At 45.9% G+C, this 27,565-nt stretch overlaps 1 protein-coding gene across 2 annotated transcripts in view; it reads left to right on the top strand.

Moving 5' to 3' along the window:
* The first annotated feature begins 1,047 nt into the window (after positions 1-1,047).
* LOC111848695 (B-cell scaffold protein with ankyrin repeats) overlaps positions 1,048-27,565 on the top strand; it is a 46,842-nt gene continuing 20,324 nt past the window's right edge. Inside the window, exons 1-7 of one of the 2 annotated variants that reach the window (XR_002839369.2) lie at positions 1,048-1,676; positions 2,741-3,133; positions 8,206-8,354; positions 10,855-10,990; positions 11,095-11,240; positions 13,495-13,612; positions 18,126-18,322. Coding sequence is in view for 1 of the 2 variants with exons in the window: in XM_023820890.2 (XP_023676658.2) it covers positions 1,664-1,676; positions 2,741-3,133; positions 8,206-8,354; positions 10,855-10,990; positions 11,095-11,240; positions 13,495-13,612; positions 18,126-18,322 (1,152 nt within the window). In the remaining variant the exon portion in view is untranslated. The remainder of the gene's footprint in view (positions 1,677-2,740; positions 3,134-8,205; positions 8,355-10,854; positions 10,991-11,094; positions 11,241-13,494; positions 13,613-18,125; positions 18,323-27,565) is intronic. The other variant, XM_023820890.2, reaches the window with a different exon arrangement.

The raw sequence follows: 27,565 nt of genomic DNA, 5'->3' as shown, positions 1-27,565 counted from the left end.
CGTCGAGGGAAACTCAGTGCTGGGGAAGTTCTGCCCTGTTTTAGAAGAGTTTAAAGAGTTTAGTAGTTATCAGATCCGGGAAGTAAAAATCCGGACCAAGATTTTGTTTCAGCCAACCAGCTGAGTTCTCTGTGACTTTGACTCTTTATTCTCAACTGGTTGGTTGAAACAAAACCAGGTTTTGTAGTTTCTAGACCTGAACTTTCCACCTCTGCAAGTTATACTCCGGATGGATATTTCATGCCCCGAGCATCATAGCAGGGGAAGAGCACACTGGATTATGTAAAAGGGAACTCACACAGCGCAACAAAGGGAGAAAATGCTAATTTTACAAAGGTAGGGTTCAAATCCCAAAGTCTGGAGTTGGGAGTCTGCAGCGATGCCCCGCGAGGCACAATGAAGAAGCTCAGGGTAACAGAACGACAACCGTCTGGGGACCGACGGCAGATTAGCATGGCTAAGCACCGCTATGAATATGCACTCTAACTTCTACTGAATAACTGAATATCTATGTCATTTTCCTACTCACATTGTTACCTTCTGTGGAAATCCCTCAGCGTGTTCTCTCCCCCCCCCCCCCCCCCCCCCCCGCTTTTCTTGATAAATAACCTCCGCACACACCAACCCTAACTGGTTAAGGATTAACTTCCCAAGAGCCCGTCACTCTGCACTGTTAACACAACAAGGCTCTATGCAGCAGTCATGCAGCCAAGCAGGGCTGCCCCCCCCCCCCCATAGGTGACATAGGCGACTGCCTATGGCGCCATATCATTAGGGGGTGTCAAAGAGCGAGTGAAAAAGATCTGAAGAAAAACCTCTGATATTCTGTGACATTATAGTTACTTGCACTAGTTTTAATATTCCATTATTTTTGTTGTGAATCAGATGCTAACTCGTTAGTAGCGGATACCCTATGCCCTCTGATAATGTTTTAGCATAAATGAACTACTGTTTCAGGCTGCTGTGGGCTGGGGGGGGGGGGGGGGGGGGTAAGCAGAATCTCACCTAGGGAATCAGAACATCCAGGGCTGGGCTTGCAGCCAAGTCCTCTCCACCTTGTGGTTGCATGTCACAACATTGCTTTGTTTTTACCCTCCAACAAAAGCCTTATGTAAAGCGCACAAGCGCTGTGGCCGCGTGTCAACGCGTCCCCTGAGCCGTGATTGGACGATGAGACGTACCAACAGGTACGGCCCGCCAGCTGCGTCCGCCGATCTAGAAACCTCTTCATCCGTGCACTGAATCTCACAGACGCACCAAAGAAAAGCCAGTTCGACTCTGAGGTCTGCACTTCTTCATTTTTTTCGCCCATGCGAGACCCTACACCCACGTGGACATATGTCGCGCTGAAGAGTCACCGTCGGTGGCACCCAGATGTCCTCGTCGCTGCCCACCGAATGTGTTCTATCAAGAAAGTGGCAATGGGGGGAGGGGCAGACTCCGAATGGAAGCGCGTCACCTCCCACCCTGAACGGAAGAGCCATTATTAGCGATGGGGTGGCCATGTTCCCTCGGGTCACCTGGAGATACCGACCTCATCCAATCGCAACGCGGGGAAACTCAACGCGCTTCATTAGCTTGCAGGGTAGCAGCTGTATGTGCTCAGAGTGGTGCTTCCTGATACAGGGGGGAGAAGATCGCAGCACAGCAGCGACAAGGAAAGATGGGTGGCACAGGTCAGTGGTCCCTTTCTGTTCCTCACTCTCCAATTTGGAGACTCTTCCTTTGTCCCCCCCCCCCCCCCCCACCCCAGAATAACGATACAGATGTTCATGTGGAGTCCCTCGCATTATTTACTAATTCTCCACTTCCTACCTCCTTCTCAATACTTTTCAAAACACTGATTTCTTTTAATTTCTCCGAATGCTTTTAATTAAGGCTCGAAAATCAGCCGAGGCTTATCTCTTAACTGGCAAATTTTTAATGTCTGTTTCATAATTAAACTTCAGAGCAACTCTTAACGTAAAAAGTTTCTCTTTAATTTTATGTACACAGTGAACACGCTGACTCTGACTAGACGGAAAATTAATGCGTTATACTTTAAATTTTATATGATGAGTTTAGGAGGCACATAATTATGATGTATCTAGTACAATCGATGATTAAACCCAAGTCTTGGATGGTGTTCGATGGTTTGGCCCCCATTCAAGGAGTTAACTATTTTAAATGAACCAGAGAGATAAATGACTTTGTCATAGCAGCCATGTACTTGTATTGTGAGCTGTGATAAAAAAAGAATCCTGACTACATTTTTGGAGCGTATAGTTCCATTCACAAGTCTGGACGCACCTACTGAAAAACATTTGTCGCTCAATAAGATATCGACCTTAAGCACAACTCAAAGTTATGCAGTGAGTATTATCTTGTGAACCAGGAAACAGATGGAGTGCTGCAGCGGATGACCTGGCCCCCGCGATCCCCCAACGTAAAGCTTTGGGATGAGTTTGATTGAAGAGTAAGAGCAGGGGCAACTTGTGCCCAGAATCTGGGGAAGCTTATCGAGAGAATGCCAAGAGTCTGCAACCCTGTCATCAAAGCAAAAGGGGGCTATTGAAGAGTGTAAACTTTGAGAAAATTTTGAGATGATGAACACTTTTCTTTGATATCATTACGATATTTGATATGTATTATTTTATTGCCCCATGGCTGGTTTGCTAAAACGCAAACAAGTATGTCCAGATTTTTGACTGGTACTGTAGTCGACACCAGGGGAGCAGAAACTCAGCAGGTCTCTCCACAGAGGGGGATCTCCTGATCATCTACGAGACTGAGGCTGAGGAGTGGGCATCCTACCTGGGCTCCATCTTCACGGGCTCCATCGCCGAGACCAGCATCTGTCGCTATGACATCACCACGGTGACCAGCAAGAGGGACGAGCGCCTGCAGCCCGGCGGCTACAAGTGTAAGCTGCTCATCCTGTCCCGCGGCATGCTGGAGAACCTGTGTCTGGCCCGCCGCTCCTTCCTGGCGCGCGTGCTGCACCCGGTGAACCACGTTGTGGTACTGCTGTGCGGCGTGGAGACGCCGGCCCGGCTTCTGGAGGCTGTACCACTGCGGGAGGGCTTCCTGCAGATCTCCAGCGAGCAGGATGCACAGGACTACCTGGCTGCCGTCATGAAGATCATACAGAGAGGTACTGTGCCGGGTCATGTGACATTGGGTCATGCTTCTCCCTTCTTGTGAGTCTTTTGGTTCCTCTCCTGTGTTGTCTTCCTGCATTCTTTCATTCCATCTTCCCTGTCTCATGCACCATTTTGCATCCATGATGTAGTAATGGATTGCTACGTACTCTTGTGGAGTGCTTCTGGGCGACACTGTTGTGAAAGGCGCTATATAAAGGTAAATTGAAAGTGTGGGACTGTGTTTCTGGGCAGTTTGTTTGGAGTATTGGTTGTTGAGTGATTGTAGTGACTGTAATCTATGTGTTTGAGTTACTGTAGTGACTGTAATCTATGTGTTTGAGTTACTGTAGTGACTGTAATCTATGTGTTGAGTGATTGTAGTGACTGTAATCTATGTGTTGAGTTACTGTAGTGACTGTAATCTATGTGTTGAGTTACTGTAGTGACTGTAATCTCTGTGCTGAGTTATTGTAATGTGTTGTGGTGTTCTGTCGTTGTTGTGAGGGGGCACCCCCTCCCTTCCACCCCTCCAGGCAAATGTTATTATGAGGCCAAGCAGAGGAATAGTGAAAAATTAGAGCCTAGTTCAGTACAAGTTTTAGCTTTGAGTAGAAGTGTTATGTTGGCGTAGTGTTGAGTGTGAGAAAGGTGGGGGATGTGGATTTGGATGTGACTGCAGTGTAGTGTCAGTCGCAGTGAGCATTATGTGGGGATTCCCAATGTGGCAGCGGTCGATTCCTGATAACAATCACATATTACATGTGCTAAGTTTAGCCATTAGCCTTTGCTGTAACCAAACCGTCCCACTGAATCGGCATCACTGGTCCACAGCCACCCCATTCATGCCCACGTCAGACGAATCTTTCGATTAATCTTTGAGAATTCAGGTTGAGGGATGTGATATCAGTTCTACTATTCTGCCAACACCGCTCAACACCTCAGTGCTCGCTGGGATACGCCATGGGCAACTCCACTGTGCACGAGGAAGATGGATGGATGTTATACAAACCGTATCGCCTCTCACAGCATGAGATGTACTGCCGAGTCCGACAGAACTCGAGAGGCACGTGATGTGTAATCCAGAGATCCGAGGCGAGACACTGGGGCTGTATCGCTTTGTGCAGAGAGGAATTAGCGGGCATCATCTCTGATGTCTGCAGGAACGCGCCACAGTCTAGCTGTGCTGGCTTCTTTCAGCTAACAATGGGGCTCAGGCATTGTCTGCGGTCTTGGTCATCCAGAGGATAATCCCAAAAGCTTTTGCTGGTGTCGCCCCGACTCCCCGCCTCTTCACATAGTATATTTTATGCTACAGTACTATCCTCTTTTCCCTGTAAGCCCGACCAGATATTTTCACACACCTGAATCTGCAGTTTTTCCTACATTTTTTATGCTAACCGATTCAAACGAAGTGGTGAAGGTACAGTATCTGTCCTGAGCTGGACCTGCTGTCTTACTTCTGCGAAACTTCTCCAGGGGCGACATTTGCCCTGAAGGAGACAGTGAACCATGCTGGAACTTGCGTAATAATTCAAACAATTAAACTCCGTTTCTAACAGAGGCGCCGATCAATCCCGGTGCCAGAGCAGCATTGATGTAACTGCCAAGGAATAAACAGCCTTTCACACTAATAGAATTTCATAGGTCTGTTTCCCCCTAAGGCTCTATTATCTGTTGAGTCAGACCAGCCTGTGATAGCGATGATGAAGTGTAGTGTAAGGAAAGCACCCCCCCCCCCAGCCCCACCCCCAGTTCCAAATCTAACTGGAAAGTTAATTAGACTAAAGTTGAATGATAAAATCATTTAAAGTACTAATGGCTGTTAAACTGTGAAAGGGAGGAGATAATTAGTCAGTGCCAGCCACAAACTGGGGGCTAGCGATGACGGAAATAGGGGGTGGGATTACCGGTAGCCCCCCCACCCACCACCCCCCCCCGGATTCCACAGGTGACTAATTATAAAGTTGGTTAAACAGTCAGAGATTGTTTTTCTGTGAAGAAGTTTAGAATTGTCTGTTGAAGTGCACAGAACTGATGTATTTAATGTATTTGTTTTCAAATGTACTTCCTTAAATCCTGTCTGAACTACAACTTAGACTAGGGGCCAAAACTGTGGAAACTCCTCGCATTTTTGGCATTACGATTTAAAAATTGCTACAGGAATATTGGCGGTAATGTTGATAAACTTTCAAAGAATGTTACAAATGTCATACACTGGATGATTAAAAAAGTAAAAAAGTAAAAAGTTAATAAATAAGTAACTGGAACAACAATTGAATAAAGTTCTGCAATCTCTACAAATTGAAAGCAGCAATGGTCCACTGATGTCTGCACTAGCTTCACTGTTTACATGATGGACAAATAAATATGGATTTTCATTATTTTATTGATATGACGAAAATTAATAAATATTAATTCAAGCGTTAAATTGTATGAGTTTTGATATATGTAAGTGAAATTAACTTAATTACTGGATGAATTAAAAAAAAATTAGGCCGTATAATAGTCAAATTAACTTTTTTTAGGTCATGTAATAATCAAATTTAAATTCTTTAGGCTGTGTAATAGTCTTTGGATAGTACAAAGCATAAAGGAGTGCTGAACTTGAGTTAGAAAAGAAAAAACATGAACTATATTCGGTCAGCATTGTTCCTTCATCATACCAAAACAATCCTCATTCAATTAAGATTTGTCCATTTTAGCTGAAAGATATCGCTCACACCCTGAAAAAAAAAGGGTGCAAGATATATTGTCGCAGCAGGTGAACAATAATTGACATGGTAAATTATTTAAGCGTTTGTATATTGTGATCAGATTTTCTGCCCCCAAGAGCTATAATTATAGAGCCACAGGGGTCCAGAGTAACCCCAAGCGGGGCAGTTACCAGCTTGGGGGGACCTCATTATCTCTGCCCTGGGCCCGACGGACTATTACTGCAGTCATAAAGCTAAATGGTAACTTAGCGTGATACACGTGAATCAGAAATTACAGTCCCATTGCATGGAAAGGAGCACATGTCAAGGTACCTTTATTCATAGCCTATTTTGACAGTTTTGACAGGAGAATGCTCTGATTCTCAGCCTGATATTAAGGGATTTGTATTAAAAAATAAACACAGGAAGTGACATCACAACACTAAAAAATGCCCTGAATTAATTCAGTGAAGGTTATACCTACAGTGTGATGGGCTGAAATGAACTAAATCTACTGGATTGGAACAAAGGCTAAGGTCACAAAAGCCCCTTTTAGCATCAAGATGAGTCGCTGTAGGATCACAGACTTTTAAAACATTGCTTGAAGAGAGCAGCTTAGACAGATCTAGTGAAGAGAAAAATATCATGTTGAAGAAATATAAAAAACAGAGCAGTCTTGCACTTAAAAAGCTTCCTTTAAAACTACACAAACTTATGGGAAGTTCATTCAATTGGCAATCGAACTCGAAAGCCGCGCTGCCGTGGGGCGTACTTGCTATCGATTCACTGGGTAAATTTATGCTTTGGATAAGCAGTCCGTTCTGTTTTTTAAATTCGATTGTGGGATGATCATTATAGGGTTTCAGGGGATCCTTAGCTGGAGACGCAGCAATAAACTTCCCGCCAAATTTATCGTAAAATCGCCGGTCAGGAAGGAATGATTCACGAGGCTCTCAAATAAGCTATACGGGCCGTATCTAATGATGTGCATAAATTATAAAACATATACCTGAAATCACAATAACTTTATAATTAGTTTACCTATTGGCAGGAGATGCTATTTGTGAGTAGTTAGCTTTGAAACTAGAATTTATTGTTGCTGTTGGAAGGTGTCTAGGAACTCTACAGGAATGGTTCAATCAAGGTGGCACTTTTAAGTCATTGAGTTATTTCGCGCTGCTGTTTTGCATGTACAGAAAATCATTATTCACTAAGAGCAATATCTTCCTTGATCTCTTTGCTTACACGCTTTTCCGGCTTTTATGCAAACCTACGTGAAACCTGCGTATCGTGTGCAAATATCTGCACATTTCTATACATAGGCCACAGTTACCATTAATCATGAAGCATGCAAATCGCAATGCTTCCCGCACCCTGCCCATGCGCACACAAAGCTTTCGTTATATTTGTCTTTGCACTTTATTACTTTGTTGATCTTGTGATTTACCCAGCTCTGCGTGTATATTTCAGGGCCCGTCAATCCTACAGGTGATATAGGTGACTGGGTGGGGGGGGGGGGGGGGGGGGGGCATGTTACTAGCCGATTTCACTTTGTCTCAGATGGAGGGGTGCTGTGCTGTTGTGATGTGGGGGGAGGAAATGTTAGATTTGCAACAAAACAGTCAATAGGACTGCCAAACGAATAATTTTATTGCAATTAATCACACACATTAACAATGACGTACACGAGCCTGAATAGCTCAGTTTGTAGACCATTATCCTCTTAATCAGAGGATCCAGGATTCAAGCCCCTCTTCAGAAGAGAGCTCCTTCTGGGGTCACATTGGGACAAAAGTATCTGCTACATTAATATAACTATAGAGTCATGTTGCGAGACCATTGGAAAAAAAAGACTATTATCTATATATTCACTGCAGAAATTAAATTCCATTAAAAATCTCGGATCATATTATTCTTCCACTGGCTTATCAAATTTAAGGCAATTGAAGTGCATGCAATCAAAAAAATAATGTGTTATGACTTAACCAGTGCACTAACACATGAATGCATTAACCAAGTATATATATATCTATAAGTCCTGCATCTTTTGTTATATTGTATGAAAGATGTGAGTTATCTTCCAGGCACCTGCTATTTGAGATATTATTATTAGTAGTAGTAGTATTAGTATTGTTATTTGTAGTTATTTAAGTTTGAATTATACAACAATGTTGCTATTATTACATTATGTATTGTGTCAACAAACAATCTATTTATTTATTCCCGTTCTTTATGTATTTTGAGTATTCAGCAGTATTGGTACGTGGGGGGAGGGGGGGGGGTGGAGTGAAGCTCTTCTAAGACGCCAGGGCTTTGAACTTTTGGAGCATTGTGTTTCGTTGGAGAAAAAGAAAACATGACAGCCCATCTGAACCGTCCTTCCCCTGCAGCCCCCTCAGGCCCTCCGCTGGACCCGGACCCCGGCTTGGTGATGGTACAGCCCGCAAAACTGAAGCCATCACAGCAGAGGAAGCAGTCAACTGGGGGGCTTTTGCCCAACATCGCTGTCAAGGTGGTTCCCTCCCGGGTGCCGTGTAAGGTGAGGAGGTCGGGTGTGCGGGCGGATGGATTTACGAGGCTGCGCCTCTGGAGGCCATCACAGATTTCATATGGCAGGCATTGCTACACGATAACAGATTTTGTGTCACAAAATGGAGATATAGACCTCGGCACTCCACTGCTACACCCCAGAGTTTGTTACGTCCCAGAAACTCATTAGTCTTCCAGTGGTCAATACTGCCTCTGTGAACCACTTGGGGAATGAGAAACATGTTAATTGGGCCAAGGAAAGTCCGTCAGGCTCATAAATCTCCTCAAAAAGACCATGCAGTCCTGCATTCAGAGGCCAATCACCCAGATCCTGAAAAGTCACGCCACATCTCCTGATCTCCTGTCAAAGAAGGACCTGCTCCATCAAGCAGACCCAAGACCTGCGAGGTGCCAGCAGAAAGGCAGAGAGTCCTGCTCAAAATCAGAGGCTTGCAGGATGCCGGTGCATGGCTTCATTTTTCAGAGCGCTAATATTGTTACTACACATTACTGTCAAGCTACATTCAGAGTAAGACGGTAAATGTACAACAGTACTGGAAAATTACAGAGAAGGCATTACTGAGCCCTCCTCCACAGCTGGGAGCAGCGTAGGGTAACGTCTGAGGAACATGCCTGTGGGCAGCTGCATCTCTGAAACAGTCGGCTGTTGTACTTTTATGCGAGAACTTCACGCTTCGAATATACGTCTACTTCAAGCTGGACAAGTTTCAAAGTAAAAGAAAACAGTAAAGAGTTTTCATTTTTGGGGTGATTAAAATCGCAAATGAAATGTGTTTAAAGTTCATTTACCTGAAATTTTTTAGGTATTTTTATCACAAACATTCTAGAACCAAGTGACAAACACGTTTCCTTCCAAACTCCAGCCCTTTGTTAACTCTATTATAATACTAATAACAATAACAAACATCAAACAAACAAATCACCCATCCATCTTCCACTGCTTATGCAATGCAAAATTATGTGGGGGTTTGCGTGAGCCCATTCCAGGAAGCACAGGACAAAAAAAACGGGGAAGACCCCATCTGGGATTCCTGCCCCTTCACAGCACACCCTCTCACGCACCATGGAGCCACCGCTTACCCCGCCCTCAGCGACCCACACAGCACAGGATGTGCTTATAAGCACATGTAGGGAAAGGGCGAGATTGAAACGTCCCGGCCAGGAGGTGTCAGGCAGCCCCGCTACTCTCCCGAGCCTCTGGGACGCCGCCAACGCCCCGCTACCCTTTTTCGGTGTGACAGCGGCGTGTGCATATAGTTAATGATTAGAAAGAGGCCGTTTCACATTCGGCGGCCAAGAGCGACAGATCCGACTTTCTGTGCGCAGTGGTCATGCAGAGCCGTGACTACAGAAGCCACCGAAAGCATTGGGGGGGGGGGATGGGTGCTGCCAAATAGTCTGAATCCCCTCTTGGTGAAGTTGATGCTGGCAGAATGCAGGGTTACACATGGCCTGTCAGCAGAACGAAGCCCCCCCCCCCTTTCCCCTTACTGGGTCTCCTGGGGCTTATGCTTCTTCACAGAAGGGCTGCCAAGTGAGGCAATGCTAAGGGCCGACCCAACCCCCCCTGTCTGTGTCCCACCCCTGGGCCATAATGTGACCCCCTGCCTCCGCTAGCCTGCTTGTTCCGGAGAGCTTTCCTGAGCACTGGGCTAGTGGTACTCTGGCAACAACAGAGAGAATAGGGGGCATAGAGAGAGAGAGAGAGAGAGATAGAGAGAGAGGGAGACACGGGGGAAGAGAGAGAGAGAGAGAGAGAGAGACAGGGAGAGAGAGAGGCACACAGAGAGAGGGAGACAAGGGGGAAGAGAGAGAGAGTGAGAGACAGGGAAAGAGAGAGTAAAAATGTAATTGGTTGCAGCTTCTCTGCCCAGTGTGTCAGTGTTACTGGTCTGCTTTCTATATATATATACTTACAAACCAAGTACACAACAACAGCCAGTGCAGAACTCCAGATGCACGCTTTCCGAAAAAGTGTAAAAACAATAAAAGCACCTGTTTCCATTTCACTCTCACGGATAGGGAACCCCAGTTTTTTAAGGCTTTAATTAATGGATTTATTCAATTATTTAGACTGAGAAGACTCCATTGATTGCATTTTTTTTACTCATTTCCAAGCAACTCATTAGGTCAGTGTTTCCCAGTCCAGTCCTTGGAGACCCACAGCCAGTCCATGTTTTTGCTTCCTCAGCTGGAAGGGAGCAAAAACATGGACTGTGTGTGGGTCCCCAGTGACCAAATTGGGAAACACTACATTAGATAATACTTCCCAAAGTCTGTACTAAATTCAGTGCAGATGCATATATGCGGATGGAAAGCCAAGAGGCGGAGTAAGCACATCGCCTCTCACAGCACTGGGGCAGTATTCATTCACTTGTTGCTATACATGCACCGTCCACAAGTTGTCCCAGTGAGCAGTATCTCACCAGCCAATGTCGTCACTCCACCTGTTCTCCCCCACCCCACCTTCTCCCCATCTGGCGTTATAGAATCCGGGGGTCATCTCTGTTCTGCTTAAAGATGCCGAGTCAACCCCAGACATGGAGGTGGAGTTCCAGCAGGGGGCGACGGTGACGGTGAAGCCGGTGACCTGGAACAAGCACACGCTCCAGGTGAAAGCCCCAGGTGAGAGGAGAGGAACTTCACCCACAAAAAATCTGCAGTAAATTCGCATAAAAGGGCCAGTAACTCCACAAGATGAACATTACGGTGCTGTAACTGTCGGACAGACTTCCCGGCGGGGGCGGTTACTTTGGCCGTCTGCAGTGGGGGCGTCCTGCTCGGAGCCAAGGTCCAGCTGCAGTATTACAGCCCCATGGACGAGGTGGCCCAACTCCTAAAGAAGGCCGCAGACCCTGTGGAGTTCATGTTTCAGGTGAGGAGGCCTGACCTGGGGAGGCCTGACCTGGGGATCCCTGACCTGGGGAGGCCTGACCTGGGGAGGCCTGACCTGGGGAGGCCTGACCTGGGGAGGCCTGACCTGGGGATTCCCCTCCCTAAAGAACCAACACAGCATGCAAACATAGCAAACACGCAATACACAAAAACAGGCTCCCCAGACTTCTCTACGGTGGACCCACACAGACCGGGAAACTGAGCATAAAAAGCACAAAAAAAAAGTCCTTAACATTAATGGTCCATTTTTCCGCTAACATTGCAATAAAATGCTACATTGTACCTTAGCTTACAGTGCTGTAGCACATTGTTTAATGTGATTTTTTTTTTAGATTTCTTCGATTAATGTTGCAAACAAAAAAAAATCAATGCTTCTCCACACCTGCTTTTGGTCGTTGTTTTGTTTATTTAGTTATTTATCGGGAAGTCATTCGTCACGCAGCGCAACCTACATCTGAGCTACGGTAAACCAGTGTTTTTCCCAAGAAGACAAACAATACACGTCTTCTGTGCCGTGTCCCAGCTAGGGTGGGCTCCAGGCTCTCCGTGATCCCTGTACCGCATAAGCGCTCATGAATATTGATGGACGGATGGACGGATGGATACGCAATGCATTTTACGCTAGACTGATGAGCTGAAAGACTACAGTTAGTCTATTAGTAAACCTGGCATTCAGATATAGTACAGAACATGCAGAATTACTGACCTGGACGCCAGGAACTGCGCAGTTCTCTGCACTGAGAAGCATTGTGAGGAACGTGGCCGTTCCCATCTGTCAATGTATCTCCTCATCATTCATAGACCTCCTTTACAGCCTCGGCAATAACCGTGTGAGATCTGAGTCTGAGAAACTCACCAGTAGTTCTGGTTGAGCTGAGCTATTACCTCTATAAGTTCCAGTGTCTCCAGTTCATTTCCAGTTAGATCTCGTCACACCAGTCCCTCACGCCTGGATCCCTTTCCCATTTCTCTCGACTCCCAGCTGCTTCCCCATGTTTGGTTGCATCTCTGCTGGTTTAAGGCTGCTAGCGCCCCCCGGTGAGCAATAACCTGTGTGTTATTTATAGAAGGGAGCCCTTTCTCCTGTTTACTAGTGAAGGAATTAGGTACCAGAACGGACAATAAAAAGCACAAAACCATAATGGTTTCACCAGCAGGACGGTCCTCCATCACATGAAGGGGATCTATCAGTATAAGTAGCTTGTTAAAAATGTTCCCCCTCTTTGTTTTTCAAACTAGTGCCCTCTGGTTGTGGTCAAATAGAGGTAGAGATCCAAGGACTTGGGGTGACTTACAAATCCATCCATCCATCTTCAAATCAATTATCTTCGGCCTGGACTCTATCCCGGGTAGCAGGGGCCACAGGGTTGGGGTGCACCTAGGGGGGGAATGACTTATGGATCCGTCACCAATGAATGTTGCACAATATCTCAAGCTAGACGGTGTCTTTGCACAACCCCACCAGGCCAGCTGTGTCAGTCTGAACCAGAAGATCAGGGTCAACCACAACCTCTGTCTTTGTGCAGCCATCTGTGCGAGTTAACTTCAGCGTAGACGCTTTAACAAGTCTTACTGTGTGCATGAAAATCCACAGTCACACACATTGAACATTAATTTGAATATACACTTGGTCATGTGACCAGAGAGTGGAGCCATTAAAGGTAATTCAGTAAGAACCCGTAAAATTTGCCATTAGCCTTAACTTATCAGCCTGCCTTAAGTGAAACACACTATAGCCACAATTTAACTTCCCATTCTTTATTACTGACTCTGCTATTAAAATATTTTAAAATACAGCAGAATATATCCATCCATGTTGGCAGTTGGAAGATGGATGGATGGTTGGATTATATATTAATATAAGAAAATTACGTTACATATATTAGAAATACCGATAAAGTTATACAGTCACTTTTAGGGAGATTTACTTATATTGTGGAATTTTGTTTATTTAATATTGGTTGTATGCACATGTTCTATAAGGATAAAGGAAGGTGATTAAGTCTTTGGTATGCTTAGGTTTTTTTCCCAAAGGAAGTATGGTTAGTTATATTGTCTGCTGAGGGAGTGGACCCTCACGGGCTTGGTGAACACGAGTCACCTCGGGGCCACATTGTTCGAGACGCTCTCACCAGGAGACGCGGCCCACTTCCTGTCCGGCCCGTCGGCCCGGCCGGATTTCTGTTCCTGCGTATGCCGCAGGGCAGGCTTCACCGTTTATCTGTGGCTCCCAGGCCTTCCAGACTTCCTCCATGGAGAAGGTGGACCAGATCCTGACCTCCTCGCTGACCAGGCGGTTACCTGCGGGGGGCTTCCGGGGGCTGCAGAGCGCCAGCGGCGGCCGCAGAGAGGGTAGGAAACGAGCGACCTTCTTCCCGGGAGGAGGGGGGGCTGTCCTTGCCCACATTCTCCGTGTCCCCAGTGCAGTTGCCATGACAAAGATTAAAGCTCCTACGCAGCCGGGGGTGAAAAGGCCGCTTCGCTTTTTTAGGCCCTTGTTCCAGAAAAGGTCTGTATTCTTACTTACGAACGCAGGCGACATCGCTAACTTCCCACAAGGACTAACGAGCAGCCCTAATGGCACCTTACTTCCCACCACTTCCCGTGGGAAGTGGACGCAACGGTTAATGCCTGAAAAACTTACACCGAAACCACCATCATCGTCAAACCCCCCCCCCGCTAACAGTAACGCTAAACGTGTGACTCACCCTGTACCACGAAGCTCCGTTAGCATTTGAATTTCTGCTAATTTGAACTCCCGTCTTTGTGTCACTGAGTAACACTCGAGGAAAGAGGCTCTTATTTACCCTCAGATAATGCGAGAGATGGAACAGAAGCAATTTGTCTTGTGTGATTAACATATCCTTCCCCGTGCATCTTCGAGCTGCTTTTCCTGGTTAGAGTCACGGGGAATATTCCTGGATGGGGTGCCAGTCCATCACAGAGCAAATACATACTCACATGCACATACTATCACACACAATGGGCAATTAGGAGATGTCAATTTACCTAAGTGCATGTGTTTGGACTCCGGGAGGAAATGGGAGTTTTCGGGGGAAGCCTACATGACTCTGGAAGAAGATACAAGCTCCTGGAGGTGGGAGGAAACAGTGCAGATAGCTGAGCCACCATGCTGCCCCATAAATGCCTTATTCTGTGTTAGACATTGCTATTCAAGGGGCCCTATTATGCTCATTTTCACCATTCATAATCTTATTTTGGGGGGCAACTAGAATAGATTTATATGTCTCACTGTTCCAAAAACATATTATTTTTCTCATACATCTCTTCTCACTCTGCCTATAACTTGCATGAAACGCTCTGTTAAGGCATTAAGTCCCGCCCCCAGTGAGCCAAGTGTGCTCTTATTGGTCAGCTTGCCCGACTGGTCAGCTTGTCCTACATGTTCCGCCCCTGTCCTGCAGTCTCCAGACAGATCCTTGCAGGCAGGCGGCCAATAGGGATTGTGTTCCGAGGTGACCTCACCATGTCACAGAAGAAAGGACTGGAATTCCAACGAGGCATTTCAGGCAGATTAGAGAAGAGTGGTTTCTGTGGTGAGAGTTACTCCCTTTGATGCCTTAAGACATTGCAGACCATTTATATGCACATAAAGCTATATAACACACTAAAGGAAAGGGAAAAACCAGAAAATCCCCTTTCAGCTTCATTGTATAACTGAAATTATGCTGTTTTATTTTCCTGAAGCATTGATTTACTTAAATAGTCTGCTGCTGGGGGCCCCAATCATTAATGTTGGTGGGCTGGTTTACGTTGTACAAAATTTTCAGTAACCACCCACGGAAAAATTTACTGAGCAGGGGTACGCAATGTGTACACAAATACAAGGCAAATGTCGCATTTTCTTGGATATATCTAGGATACTTTTGCTTTAAAGTACAGGGAGATCCTGTAATATACTGTATGAGGGGGGGTGATAACTACCCCCAGCATTCAGCGGACTGGGGAGTTAGGAGACCCTTGTCTATAGTGTAACATTTCATGTTAAGTTTGTTATAATTATTTAATTGTTTAGCCAAAAAAGCCTAACATTTTCCATTTCACATGGGCAGGTCTCTTTACTGGAGTCAAGTCCCTCCTCTGACTCAATAACCTACAAGCCTGTCTACTTACCCACCGCAGCAGAGCAGGATTTAATAATACTGAGTTAAAAAGTGGGGGGGCTCACATTTTCAGTAGAAGCAAAGGGCTTTATATCTGATTGCTGGGTTCTGCCGTGACCTCGGTCCTGGGGGGGATGGCGGGGGAGGGGAGGGGTGGGGTGATGAATGCGCAACAGCAATATTAACCCAGAGACGGATCCCATAAAAAAATGGCTCATTAATCACTGTAATGCATTGCTAATGACTTTGCCTTTTAAACGTACAGTGCTCACGCCGGGGGTCTCGGTTTACTGAAGGCCATACTGGGGCAATTAAGCTGCGTGTCAGGGAGCCCATATTTTAGACATACCTTGCGGGTCCTGAGAGAGGAGGAGAAAGGAGAAGCCGCCAGAGATCATGCTCACTCTCATTCTTTCGATTTCCTCCACATCTCCCGCCTCCTCGTCGCCGTCCATGTCCTTTATCAAATATCTCCTGTTATTTTTGTGTGCGTTTTGCGGGGCCTTGCGAGTCCTCCCGCACCTGTGGTGGCTTCCTCGGTCAGGCCGCTGAATGGCCCGCGGTGGGCGGCTGTGTCCCCAGTTCGTGCCCTTCTGTGCGCCGGCATCCTGTCCTGGGTGTCCCTTTGCCTTGTTGCACTCTGTGTCCCGAAATGGACTCCCAGCTCATCACAACCTTGCCTTAGATATAGAATACAGACAGATTGAACAATGGACGTCCTCCAAAACCCATTATAAGTTACAGATTGTGGTTGTTCTATGAAAACAAGATGCTTGGGAAACATGTTTGATCTTTGGTTTCAGCTGAATGATGCATTTAATAACTGTTCTCTGAATAATGGACTACGAATATTTTTACACTAATTAAACTGGTGAGGGGATATATATCTGATTATGTGTGTCCTGTTCCAGCTTATTAGTCTCTATATATGCAAGTATAACTTGAAGCAGAAAGCACATAACCCAAAATTACTTTCACTGCTACGTGATCTTCTGAACCCTACCAATATCACCACTTACTTATAAACAAAGTGGTCTTTTTATTTATTGTTTTTCCATTGCCATCAGAATAGCTTTTTATCAATTATACTGAATAACTCATTACGGTGACCGCTTATTAATCTGTCAGGATTTAATGATCATCGTTTTAATTAATTATGCATTCGCTGTAATTAACATTAGAGAAACTTATCGATAGCTGTAACCGTATATTTTAGTGCGTTCGGGGCAGGAAGCCTGGTCTTTTTTTTTTTTTAGATTGATGATTAATAAGCGTTCGAGTGGCTATCATTTACTGCTGGTTGCTGAAAGAAAAAAAAATGTGAAAAAAGAAGAAAAAGAAGCTGTATTTAAACTTGCTCCGGGACACGACTGGACAAAATTAAATACGATATATAATGCGTACTGCCTCCACACTAAGTCCAAGTAATAGAACAGAGAAATAACAGTTTGTTGAGGGGGGAAAAAAACACCAGAATAACGATGTAGAAGAACAAACGCTACACACTAGTTTAACCCCAGTCCTGCCAGGAAAATCGCCTTCAGTGAAGAAAAACAGAGGCTTTCTATCTTCTGGGGACACCTTAACGGTGACACGCCGTAAGCAATTGCTACTGCGGAATCACACACGGGGTTTAACTGTGCAAAGGTGACTTTATGCGATAAAACAGTAAAATAGTCCACTCTTATGAAGCCTCCAGTTGTCTTTTGACCCAAAATGCCATAAATTAATTATAATTAATTGGTGAAGTAATTTAAAGGTAGTTTTTAATTTTATCACTTAAAAAACAGCTTTCATACCCAAGGCTAACAGAAGTTGGGATTTATGGTGCTTGGTGAGGAGAAGGCAACTTGTCCCCCACTTATGACATCATCAGCAGAATGCCCAGTGCGCTGATGTGGCGCTCATTCAGTCTCCTGAGAGCTTAACGTACTGAGTACTTCCCAGAAGTGTACCTGTTAGTCATCCAGTGCGTCCTCTTATCCATGAAGTATTTTTAGTCAAAGTGAGCAACACCATTATTTTTTTCATATCATTATCATTTTCAGTTTCTGTTATTATAATGACATGCATTAAATTAAACCTTCATAGCAGCATACATTATTCTGAAAGGATATTACAAAATGAATAGAAGAGTGTAGACCAATCAACCAATCAAAGTAATTCATACTGGTTTTATATTTAAGAACAAAACGAGTCTCACCTCCATCCTCGTCCGATCCCTCCAGCAGTTCTTACCAATGTACACCTGGCACTTCTTCTAAAAACACTTCGTTCTTGTGAAGACGTATTTATACCGGAATTAAGTTTAACAAACCATCAGTTATTGTTGTGTATGACGTTTTTGCTGTCAAAGTCTATCAAGAAGAAAATGAAGAAGAAAAGAACTGATTGGACACCCAAGCATAACGTGCTAAAATCCTTTCGCACTATTGGTCAGTCAGTTACCTTGTGCTGGTAATGTGACTTTGTAGCAAGGTGAAACTGCTGTCTTTATGAGAACGCCTGTGACTCTGCCAAGCTTAGCAACGCTAAGATTACTATATGCCTTTTTGATTTTCACCAATTATCCTGTTCTGCAGACAGTTAATACAACAATAACCACATTACTTGTTCAGAACATTCTGCTCACTTAATTGTAACACCTGAATAAAGAAAACACCACTGTCCCCCTCCCCCATATGCCTCATAAATATCTGTACTTATATATTCAACAGCATCCTTTCTTATCTCTTTGACAGCTACACACTCAGAGCATCTCCCAACCCTCCTACACTTTGCCGCCCAAAATGGGCTCCGCGGATTGGCCAGCGTCCTTCTGCAGTGCCCAGGGGTCGAGCAGGCCCTTCACCTCGCCAATCAACACGGGGACACGCCGCTGAAGCTCGCTCAAAAACACGGCCACGCCCAGCTCGGCGACCTCCTGCAGGAGGTGCCGGTAAGTGCTCCGCAAATTCCGCCTCCCCCATCCACAGCCGGCGTCTTCCCCCTTCGAGCGGCCAGGAAAGCTGCCGGATTTTTGTCACCGGATCGCCGGAAGTGTGCTTTCATTTTGTTGGTTAAAGGTCAGGCCTGGCCTAGAAGCTTGAGGATGCATTTCGGCTAAAGCACTTCAACAGTGGTCTCCTGCAGCCCTTTATTCACGAAATGAGTGTAATCTTCCCTCCAAAGAATGGATTCCTCTTGAAACCGACAGAAGTCCCCAGTAAGAGAAGGAGCTGTTTCATTAATATAAAAGGTATTAGAGCTGGCAGGAGGTGGTCTCATCCTCTCCAGATGTCCATATAAAAACTGTATTTCATTTAGGCTTAACAAAAATAGTCCCTTTGTAAAATCTCATCCTCCCATTCTTGGATAACGGAGTAAAATAATTCACAGAATACATTAGCCAGGCTGTAAAAGCCTTAATTTGCAATTCAGTACTTTTGCAGCCCCCAGAAATTTCGCTCTCCTCCGTAGCGCTGAGCACAGTGTGCCCACAGCACTACGCTGGAGTGTGTTCAGTGGGCTGGGCTGCTTGGCAGCTCTGCCAGGCGCGTGGCGTGCGGGCGTGCCGTGTGGGAGAGGAGGCCGCCCACTGAAATGCATGTAAATCCTCCTGCTGCGGCCTGCGATTATCACACAGACCCCCTCACAGCCCATTCCTGGGGGCTTCTCAGCACCGGTCTGGGTGGGGAAGGGGTGGACGGTCAGATCGGGGGGCATCGTGGGGGTGAGGATCAAAGTGGCCTGGTGGGGTCTTTGATTGGGGTCCCCAAAACAACAAATCCACCCCTGGACGTACAGTTTCAGCAGTGCGAGAGCAGTTCGAGGTATCTCTGGGGTCTGGATGGACCCGGTTTTGATGTCATATGAACTGGTTTCCAGACCACTGGTTCCCAGCATGCTTTGGGAGCAGCAGGACAGCAGAGCCTGCCTGTGTTTACATTACCTCAGGAACAGAGGAGCTGACCCCAGCGTGGCCTCTTCCTTTAGACTTCCTCCCTCTCATTTATGGAGGCCTTTGTCCTGTGCTGTCCGCATTAATCACACACAAGCCTCCCCGTGAGGTCAAACGATCCCCACTCAACCCCAGAAGGTCAAACCAGTAAATCAATCACGTGTTTCCATTCCTCGGTTAATGCTAAAGGTCATCGCGTCAGTGGGCAGCACCTTATTTACCAACTAATGACGGGTAGAGTGCAAGTTCTAATAATTATGCAAATATGTGTCCGTGCATCCATTAAAACTCAAACGAGTTGGAAATTAAGCTGGTCTCCATTAAATTAGGCAGGTGCGGTGTACAGAGGCCAAGCAAGGACGTGAATGAAGTCCTAGGATGACTTCAAGATGCTGCTTGTGCTCGCGTGTGTGTGGGTGCAGATCAGTCAGTCTGTCGTCCGGGAACAAACAGACCACAAACAGACCACGCCTCGAGAACCTACAGTATCTGCTGCCGACGTACCTATCAGTTCAATGTTAATTTATTCGTGGTGTTAGCATTGCAGGGATATTAGATGCATAGGCTCTCGCGCAAACCGCAGCGTTCCTGCTGTCGCTGCGATGGTGAGATAGGGACAGGGGACTGGGGGACATGCCAGGTTTGGGGGGGGTGTCTGGTGCAGATCGTGATTATCACTGACATGGGGTCTACGTCTCCCTGCCGAGAATCTGAGGAAAAAGTGAAAACCGCTAAAAATTTTCCTCTTCTCATCTGCCCGTGTTTATGAATAGTGACGCGTTTAACGTTGCTTATTGCATTTCCCACGGAAGGAAAAGAGCAGCTTGTCATAACGAAATGGCTTGCAATGATTAAAACTTTACCATGAATAATTTAGAAGCTGTATAGACTGTGGCCACAAACTCAGTGACTTTATGTCACAGATAGTAATAAGAACATGGATCATACTAACCAAAGCTGAATTTCAATGACCCCCCCCCCCCCTTTATTTCTGGGGTGAACTTGCAAGAAAAATCCATTTCTTGTTAGCGATCATTCTAAAGGCAGCTGGAGGAAAAGAGAGAGAGGCTGACATGTGCTGTGTGACATGGGAGCAGCAATCTGGCTCCACGCCGTACGGATTCTTTAGAAGGAGGTATGGGGTATGGAGCATACAGCACCTGGTGCTGGGGGCTTGGACACAAGCTGTGAGAGTAGGCTGTACCAGTGGGGGTCCTGCCAGCTTGGGATGATGCTGCATTTTTTTTTGCTCGAAAGGGACCAAATGGTTCCACCTGAGCGTCGCATCACTGAAGGCCTGCTTGTCAGAGTGCCTCAGGTAGATTCCATCCAGCTTTCAATCTGCCGTTCGCTAGATATTTGTCACCCCCGCTAACTACCTGATCTGATATCGGCAAAATTCCTCACGTCTCGATGCCCCAGCCGGCTCCTGCTGTCTCCTGCGGGCCCTTTCAGTGCTGCGGGGCCCCCCATGAGCATCGAGAGCATCTGTTGTCAAGTCACCCATTTCCTAGCAACAGCGGTAATTGCAGCTGACAAGGAAGGCAGAAGTGAGGAGAGGGGAGCTGAAGCTGACGGCCGCACGATAACTGCGTGGTCCGCTCTGGGAACTTCTTGAAAGGAACTAGCCCACTAGCCACTCTCCGTGCCGCAGGTCAGCCAGGAATAAAAATATCCCAGCTATCCTCTTGGCATTCTTCATAAATCTGGATCAAAACGCCGGTTCCGTCGCTTTACTAAACGTGTGATCGTAGCTCTTGGGTATTTTCCGAAACTTTTGGGCCACAATCGTACTCCCCCCCCCCTTGAAGTAAGTATTTGAGGTATGACAGAGGTGAGGATAAATCTCTCTCTCTCTCTCTCCCTCCCAGAGCCGTATTTTTGCTGTGTGGGAGAGACTCCGCTTGCTTGGTATTTGTGTTTCATTACCGCTGCCCTGACTCAGCCAGCCTCCTACCATCTCATTAGTCAGGCCTTGATTTATAACTCGTTTGGGAAATCGCCTGGAGAACCTCTGTCAATACGCTGACCAGCGAAGAGAGATGCCCGCAGTTACTTAGATACAGCACAAGCGGCATCATTCAACGAGAGCCGCTTATCGATAGGAGTGAGGGGTGCCGACTCCGTCACGGCACGTTTCTCCACTGTTTCAAGATTCCACATTCTAGAATCTTATTTGTACATTAATACGTAGGAATTCCTACTTGCGCCATTCAGTCAGTAACGTGTAACGGGATTCGGGAGCACGAAACACAGGCGGTCAGAAAACGACACAATAAACAAGTGCCGGCTCCGGAAGAAAGCATCGCAATCCCCACAACCATGCGGTCATGGACTGATTGGTTTCCACTTGAGGGACCACAGTATTAATGTGAGGGTCTTGCACACCCTTTGTCACCCTTGTAAACCAAGGTCTGAAGTCGATTTGCAGTGGAATGTAATTATGAAATAGATATGAAATAAATAGAAAAAATGACAGAAATATAAAATATGGGTAAATGAAGTATAAATACATTAAATAAGTAAATATTTAGATAATAGGTAATATGGCAGAGTAATATGGTAGAACAATGTGCAAAGTTACATGTTTCATGTCACTGACTGAATGGAGCGAGTTGGCATTCCTAGGTATTAATGCACAAAAGCAATGTCCTCTATCGTGTTAATTGTACTGTGCATTTACATTACTGGAGTATTATCAGTCTGTACTGAGTTTGTAAAGTGTCAGTCTCTACACAGGACATCCCTGCTCCTAAAGCTATCACTAGATAACAAATTAGGACTGGTTCAGAATATCAGCACTTCTGATTTGGCAGAGGTAGGAAGTAAAAATCCAGACCATGATTTATTTTCAACCAGCCAGATGAGTATAAAGAATCACAGTTACTGGGTACTCAGTGGATTGGTTGAAGCAAAATCATGGTCTGGATTCTTACTTTATGGACTTGAAACTTCCACCTCTGAAATTTGGTTTTATAATCCAGCCTGAGTTCCAGAATTAAGTTTTACGTATATTAGTGTCTGTGAAGTTGAATTTTTTACATGGATGATGTGTCTGAGACATAAATATAAGAGGGTATGTCAATAAATTCTCAGCTTAGCGTACAGTGACTGGTCGAGCACTCTGGGTCTGCATAGTGGTTTCCATGGATGCATTGTGATAAAATCCGTAATGTCAGGCGTGTATTCCTGTACTCAGAAAGAGGAGTCTACCTGAGACAGTAGGAAGGTCTTCAGGTGTCGGGAGGACTGGGTTTTCCGTCAGGACTGTAAATACCAGGGATATGAGCAGAGCCGTGTTAACCGGCTGACTTAACCACAGCACAGCCGAACAGCATGTTGAAATTGCATCTGGTGGAGACTATAGACACAGAAGCAGTTTTGCTTTGCTGGGATGCCACTTTCATGATGAGTCAGTCGGCCGTGTCTCCATGACTGAACTCCTAGTTTCCAGCGAGTCTCACCATCTCTCTCCGACATCCGTCAAGTAACACCATATATTTCCCTTCCTATCCTTCCTTTTTGTGCATTATGTACTATAACTTCTCCCACAAAATTTTTATATAAGAGCCCAAAACACAAAACAGGAAAAATGTTTCCCTCAGCTGTATTCCAGTCTCCTATAACCAGTCATAAAAATGTCATAGAAAGCGGTGTAAAATGTCACAAAGTTGGTTTTGCCATTTAACATTAAATAGCGGCCCAAATGTCATGAGGTTGAGGGAAAAGAAATTTTTCTCAGAAGTGCTGGATGTCAGTCAGCTCAGGCTTTTATTTTTGGGGGTATGAAATTAGTTCTGAGTCTTTATATATGTCTAATTGGACAGTCCAATCACTTATATAGTTCATAAATAACTAAACCTCAAACACATGAATAGAGCCATTTGTCAGGGGACCTTGTCGCCCTGTGTCAGTGCTTTTAATGTGACATGATTATTTTCCACAGTCTCGCTGATCCTCTTTTGTCCGCCCAATTAAAACAGGCAAGCCCCGTGAGCCAGAACAACACAAACACCCAAGTGAGGCAGGAAACTAATTAGGGCGCCATTATTCCAGCGGCTCGCCACAAGCGCGTCGGAGGTATTGCGTATTCCGTTCCCAGGTCACGTCCTCATCAATATTCCAGGAGCTTCCGCGAAGCACAGTGAAGTCTTCTCCGGACAGGCCTGCCGGCGCCCCAGCTGACGGCGAGGGTCTGCCTACATGTACAGTACCAGTCAAAAGTCTGGATACGTGAAGTAGTGTCGCATCACGTGACCTGGCCACCTTACCTAAACACAGCAGAGATGGTTTTGGAGGAGTTTGACCAGCGAGTGAAGGAAAAGCGGCCCATGGGTGCTCAGCGTATATGTGGGACCTCCTTCAGGACAGCTGGAAAAGCATCCAGGAGGCCACCTCATGGAACTGGCATAGAGGAGAAAGCAGGGTCAGCCAACACCTGGAGCTGATGGGGTTAAGGGCCAAACTCAAGGGCCCAATGGCGGGATCACTCTGCTGACCCAGGGATTTGAACCAGCAACCTTCTGAGTCTCAGCCCCACAGAGCTGCCCCCCCCCAACAAATTTATTATTTTTTTAATGCAATGCTAATTTTTGGTCGGTACATAATTTCATATGTTCTTTTATAGTTTTGATGTCTTTGTAATTATTCTAAAACATAGAGAATAGTACTGTACAAATAAACCTTTCTATGGATGGGTAAGTGAGTCCAAACATTCTGAGTTGCATACATTACGTGGCGTTCCAGCAGTGTGCTCTTGATCGGTTTAATTAACCTTCTAGACTGAGAAGCACCTCCCCCACCTCCCTAAAGCACCTCTGTTGATTGGATCATCGATCTGTATGGTCCAGGACAAATACCCAGCGTTTCAGGCTTCATTTGAACACCTCTCAAAGGTTGTCAGTTTCTCTCCTGAGCCTCTTGGTGTTGATTCCCATACCGGCAGCGTTTCAGGTCCGCTTAGGGCACTGAGAGTGATTTGTGCATAAAAGGTCACATAACAGCGTATCAGAGACGCCAAGGGGGCGGCCTTTCTTCAGGTCGCCACGGCGACGCAGGACAGGGGCCCAGGCACCCAGGTGCTGCAGTTGGTGGCACGAGGCGGCTGTGTCAACTCACCGCTCCGATTTGTCCGACACGAATTTCAATTACAATAGCGTGGCGTGTCATTTCCTGGCTGATAGACGACATCGCCATGGAGACCAGCAGCTGAAAAGGGATGATAATGGTCCTCGTAAGGCATTATGTAACGCGCTGGACAAGTCTGTCCATGTTTCTGTATACATTTTTTAAGCCGTGTCAGTGCTCCTTGAGAAATCGTGTTGCAAAATCTGACATACTTATGTAACAAAATCATCCTGCCATTTTGGCTGATGTGAATCTCGTGGGTAAGTCTTCCTCCCGATTTCCGTGCACATTAGCTGGCTGCCTCACAAACAGATGCTGCTGTTTGGGGGGTTTTTTCGCCCAAAAAAATTCCTGTTGTAACACATTGGCCGAAACACCCAGCAGAGCAGCCTGCTAAGTCGCTCCGTTTATGAATCACGGTGCTGAGGGACTCCCATAGTGTACATATAAGCTGAGCCACTTCTGCTAATTGAAGGGCAAATTTCTAAAACCAGGTCCAATTTTTTTTTGTTGTTTTTGAAATGAGATGCGCAGTGACCGAAAGTCAGGCTTCCTCCAAACGCACTCAGTCCTCATGCGATACAGTGAAGAACATTCATTTCTTCGCTCCAAAACTCTCTAAAGCCACAGAACTTTGATCAGAAACGTATGCTGCGGACTTTTGAGTTTTAGAAGTTTGCATGTCTTCTAAAAATAATAATAATAATAATAAAAAAAACAAATGTATACAGGGATCTATCGAAGGGTTATATTTCAAATGTTTTCCAGGGACACAGACCATAGGAGCCCCCACCCATGAGTCCGATTAATATTAGACACATTTTTTGGGAGGGTCCCTTCACAGATTCACATTCTCCTTCCTATATACCTGATAACAGTAATAGTCCATATTGGGGGGGGGGCTGTTAGGACAATAGGATAGGCTTTGACCAGGGATGCTGTAAAGCGCTTTGAGACAATGTAATGTTGTGAAATTTGGAACATAATATGACTGGTTTGGGTTGGGGGCCCAATATAGTATGCTGTGATGGGGCCTAAAATGCCTAATGACACCCCTGATGATAATCAATCCCGGTCCTAGTCAATGCGGTGCCCTAAATGAGTGATCGCCGGCGCCCCCTAGTGTTTGGTGCCCTGGGTCCGATAGGATTGACTGGCCCTGATGATAATTGTCATGGGAGCAAAGAGACAGTTACAAATTCTGAGATGATTTTATCCAGAGCGGCATCCAGGAAAGCGGGATCAAGTTAAAGGGTTTTTCCTCAAGGGCCGGACGGTGAAACCACTCTGCCATCATTGGGATTCGAAGCAGCAACCTTCCGATCTTGAGCACAGAGCCCCCAAGCAGACAGGCAGCCGGCCTACAGAGCTCCAGCCAGTTGTGGTAGATGCCCATCGTTGCCGTTTCAAGCTCGACATCGCTAAGCTGTCAGGGGCACGCGGCCTCCTCGTCTCCTGGACTCCGCTCTCGGCATTCCGAGGCACTCTGCTCCTCAGGGGAGGTGCAAGCCAGCTGTCTTCCGCCTGTCAGAGACTCTGCTCTCACCTGCCGGGGTCGGGGGGGAGTGAGTGAGTCACTGTATTCCTGGGTGAGCGCTTGCGGGTGTGCAGCTCACTGAATGGGTCTACTTATACCGTCCTAAATCAAGTGCTATGGTGCTGGCTGACGCCGGTCTTGCCACCCTTGATAAGTGAATTGTTCCCAAATTATTTACAGTAGGTTTTTGGCCTTGCTCCTGAACCATCCATTTAGACCCGGTTATATAAACTGTTTTACTTTTGCGGGTTTGGCTAGAATACTGTCTCTATGCCAGATGTCATGGAAATGGTGAGCGGTGTTTATGTGTTGCATGAAGGCAGCATTACAGTGAAGAGCAGCGAAGCACCTGTGACCGAAGACTTTTTGGTTTCAGGACTCAGGACGGGTCCAGCTGCCCAGGAGCGTAAATTGCCCCAGTAATTAACACTGAGGAATGCTTATTTTAACTTACCGGTAATTTCAGAGAAGGTGGACGCATGGGATAATTGTAAAAAGCTGCAGATCACGGAACAATTCCACAGCGTCGAGGAAAATCAGCCTCCTGATTGCCTTGCTTTTGGCCTGCTGTGTGGCAGCGGGGTCCAGGTCCGCACCTGTACTCGTGTAATGATCTACCACGGTCATGTGACTGTCACCACACGTATCGGTACCATTATGCGAAGCATAATTATCATCAGTTGAAGAAAGCCGGGTGCCGTGTCCAGACAGGAAGCATGTCTTGGTGTTTGCGGCGATCTGAATATCTGACATTGGCTCTTATAGCTGAGAACAAGGCAAAGAAAAAGTTAAAAATAGTGATGAAAAGCGCTGGCGTCGTGTTTGGTCAGTGCGGCACATCAAAACAAACCACTTGAAATGGGCAAAAGACGGGTCAGCTCGTTCTGATGCGTCAGAATGGGGGGGGGGGATCCTTCCACGTGCCACCGCCCAGACCTCAGAATGGCTGCAGATTGCATGCAGATGCTGGGCCACCATATTAATCTCTCTACTACTTCCTGAGAAGAAAATTAGTAATTAGAATTAGTAAGGAGTCAGACATCAGGAATATTCCCATCGCAACTTTCATCTTCTTTTTCACCCAGTTGTTAAAAACTGGGTACAAATGCAGGGTACATATCTTACTCCCTTTTAAGCCTTTAAATATTTAGTTAGTTACTTAATATCTTTTTATATGCAATTATATGCATTGACCTTGGAGTCTTGTTTCCTGAGGTTATTGATTCTTTCACAGCCATATTCTACAGCTGTACATTTAAAAACCTAATATTTTTCTTCAATGTAAATGAAATGTAAATTGAATGCAAATCCAGGCAGCCGTTGCGTGATTTAGCTTGACCATGAGCGAGTAGGGTGCTTTGGTGCACAGTGAAGACTCACGACGTAAAACAGCCTGCCAGGGTGAATTCCAACGTGTGCATCGCTCCCCGGTAGTACTTCTTTGATTAAAATAAGACATGATCGTTTGGAGCTGAATGCATGTTTACTTTTCACGTGTGCTGCAGACTGTGTGCATTCCGGTGCTGTGTCGGTCTTGCTGTGTTTGCCTGCATTGCACATTAATCTGTCAAAAAAAA

The sequence above is a fragment of the Paramormyrops kingsleyae genome, chromosome 12 (assembly GCF_048594095.1).
Source record: "Paramormyrops kingsleyae isolate MSU_618 chromosome 12, PKINGS_0.4, whole genome shotgun sequence".
Taxonomy (NCBI): Eukaryota; Metazoa; Chordata; class Actinopteri; order Osteoglossiformes; family Mormyridae; genus Paramormyrops; species Paramormyrops kingsleyae.
Note: the sequence above shows the minus strand (reverse complement) of the source record. Positions and strands in the feature narration are given on the sequence as shown.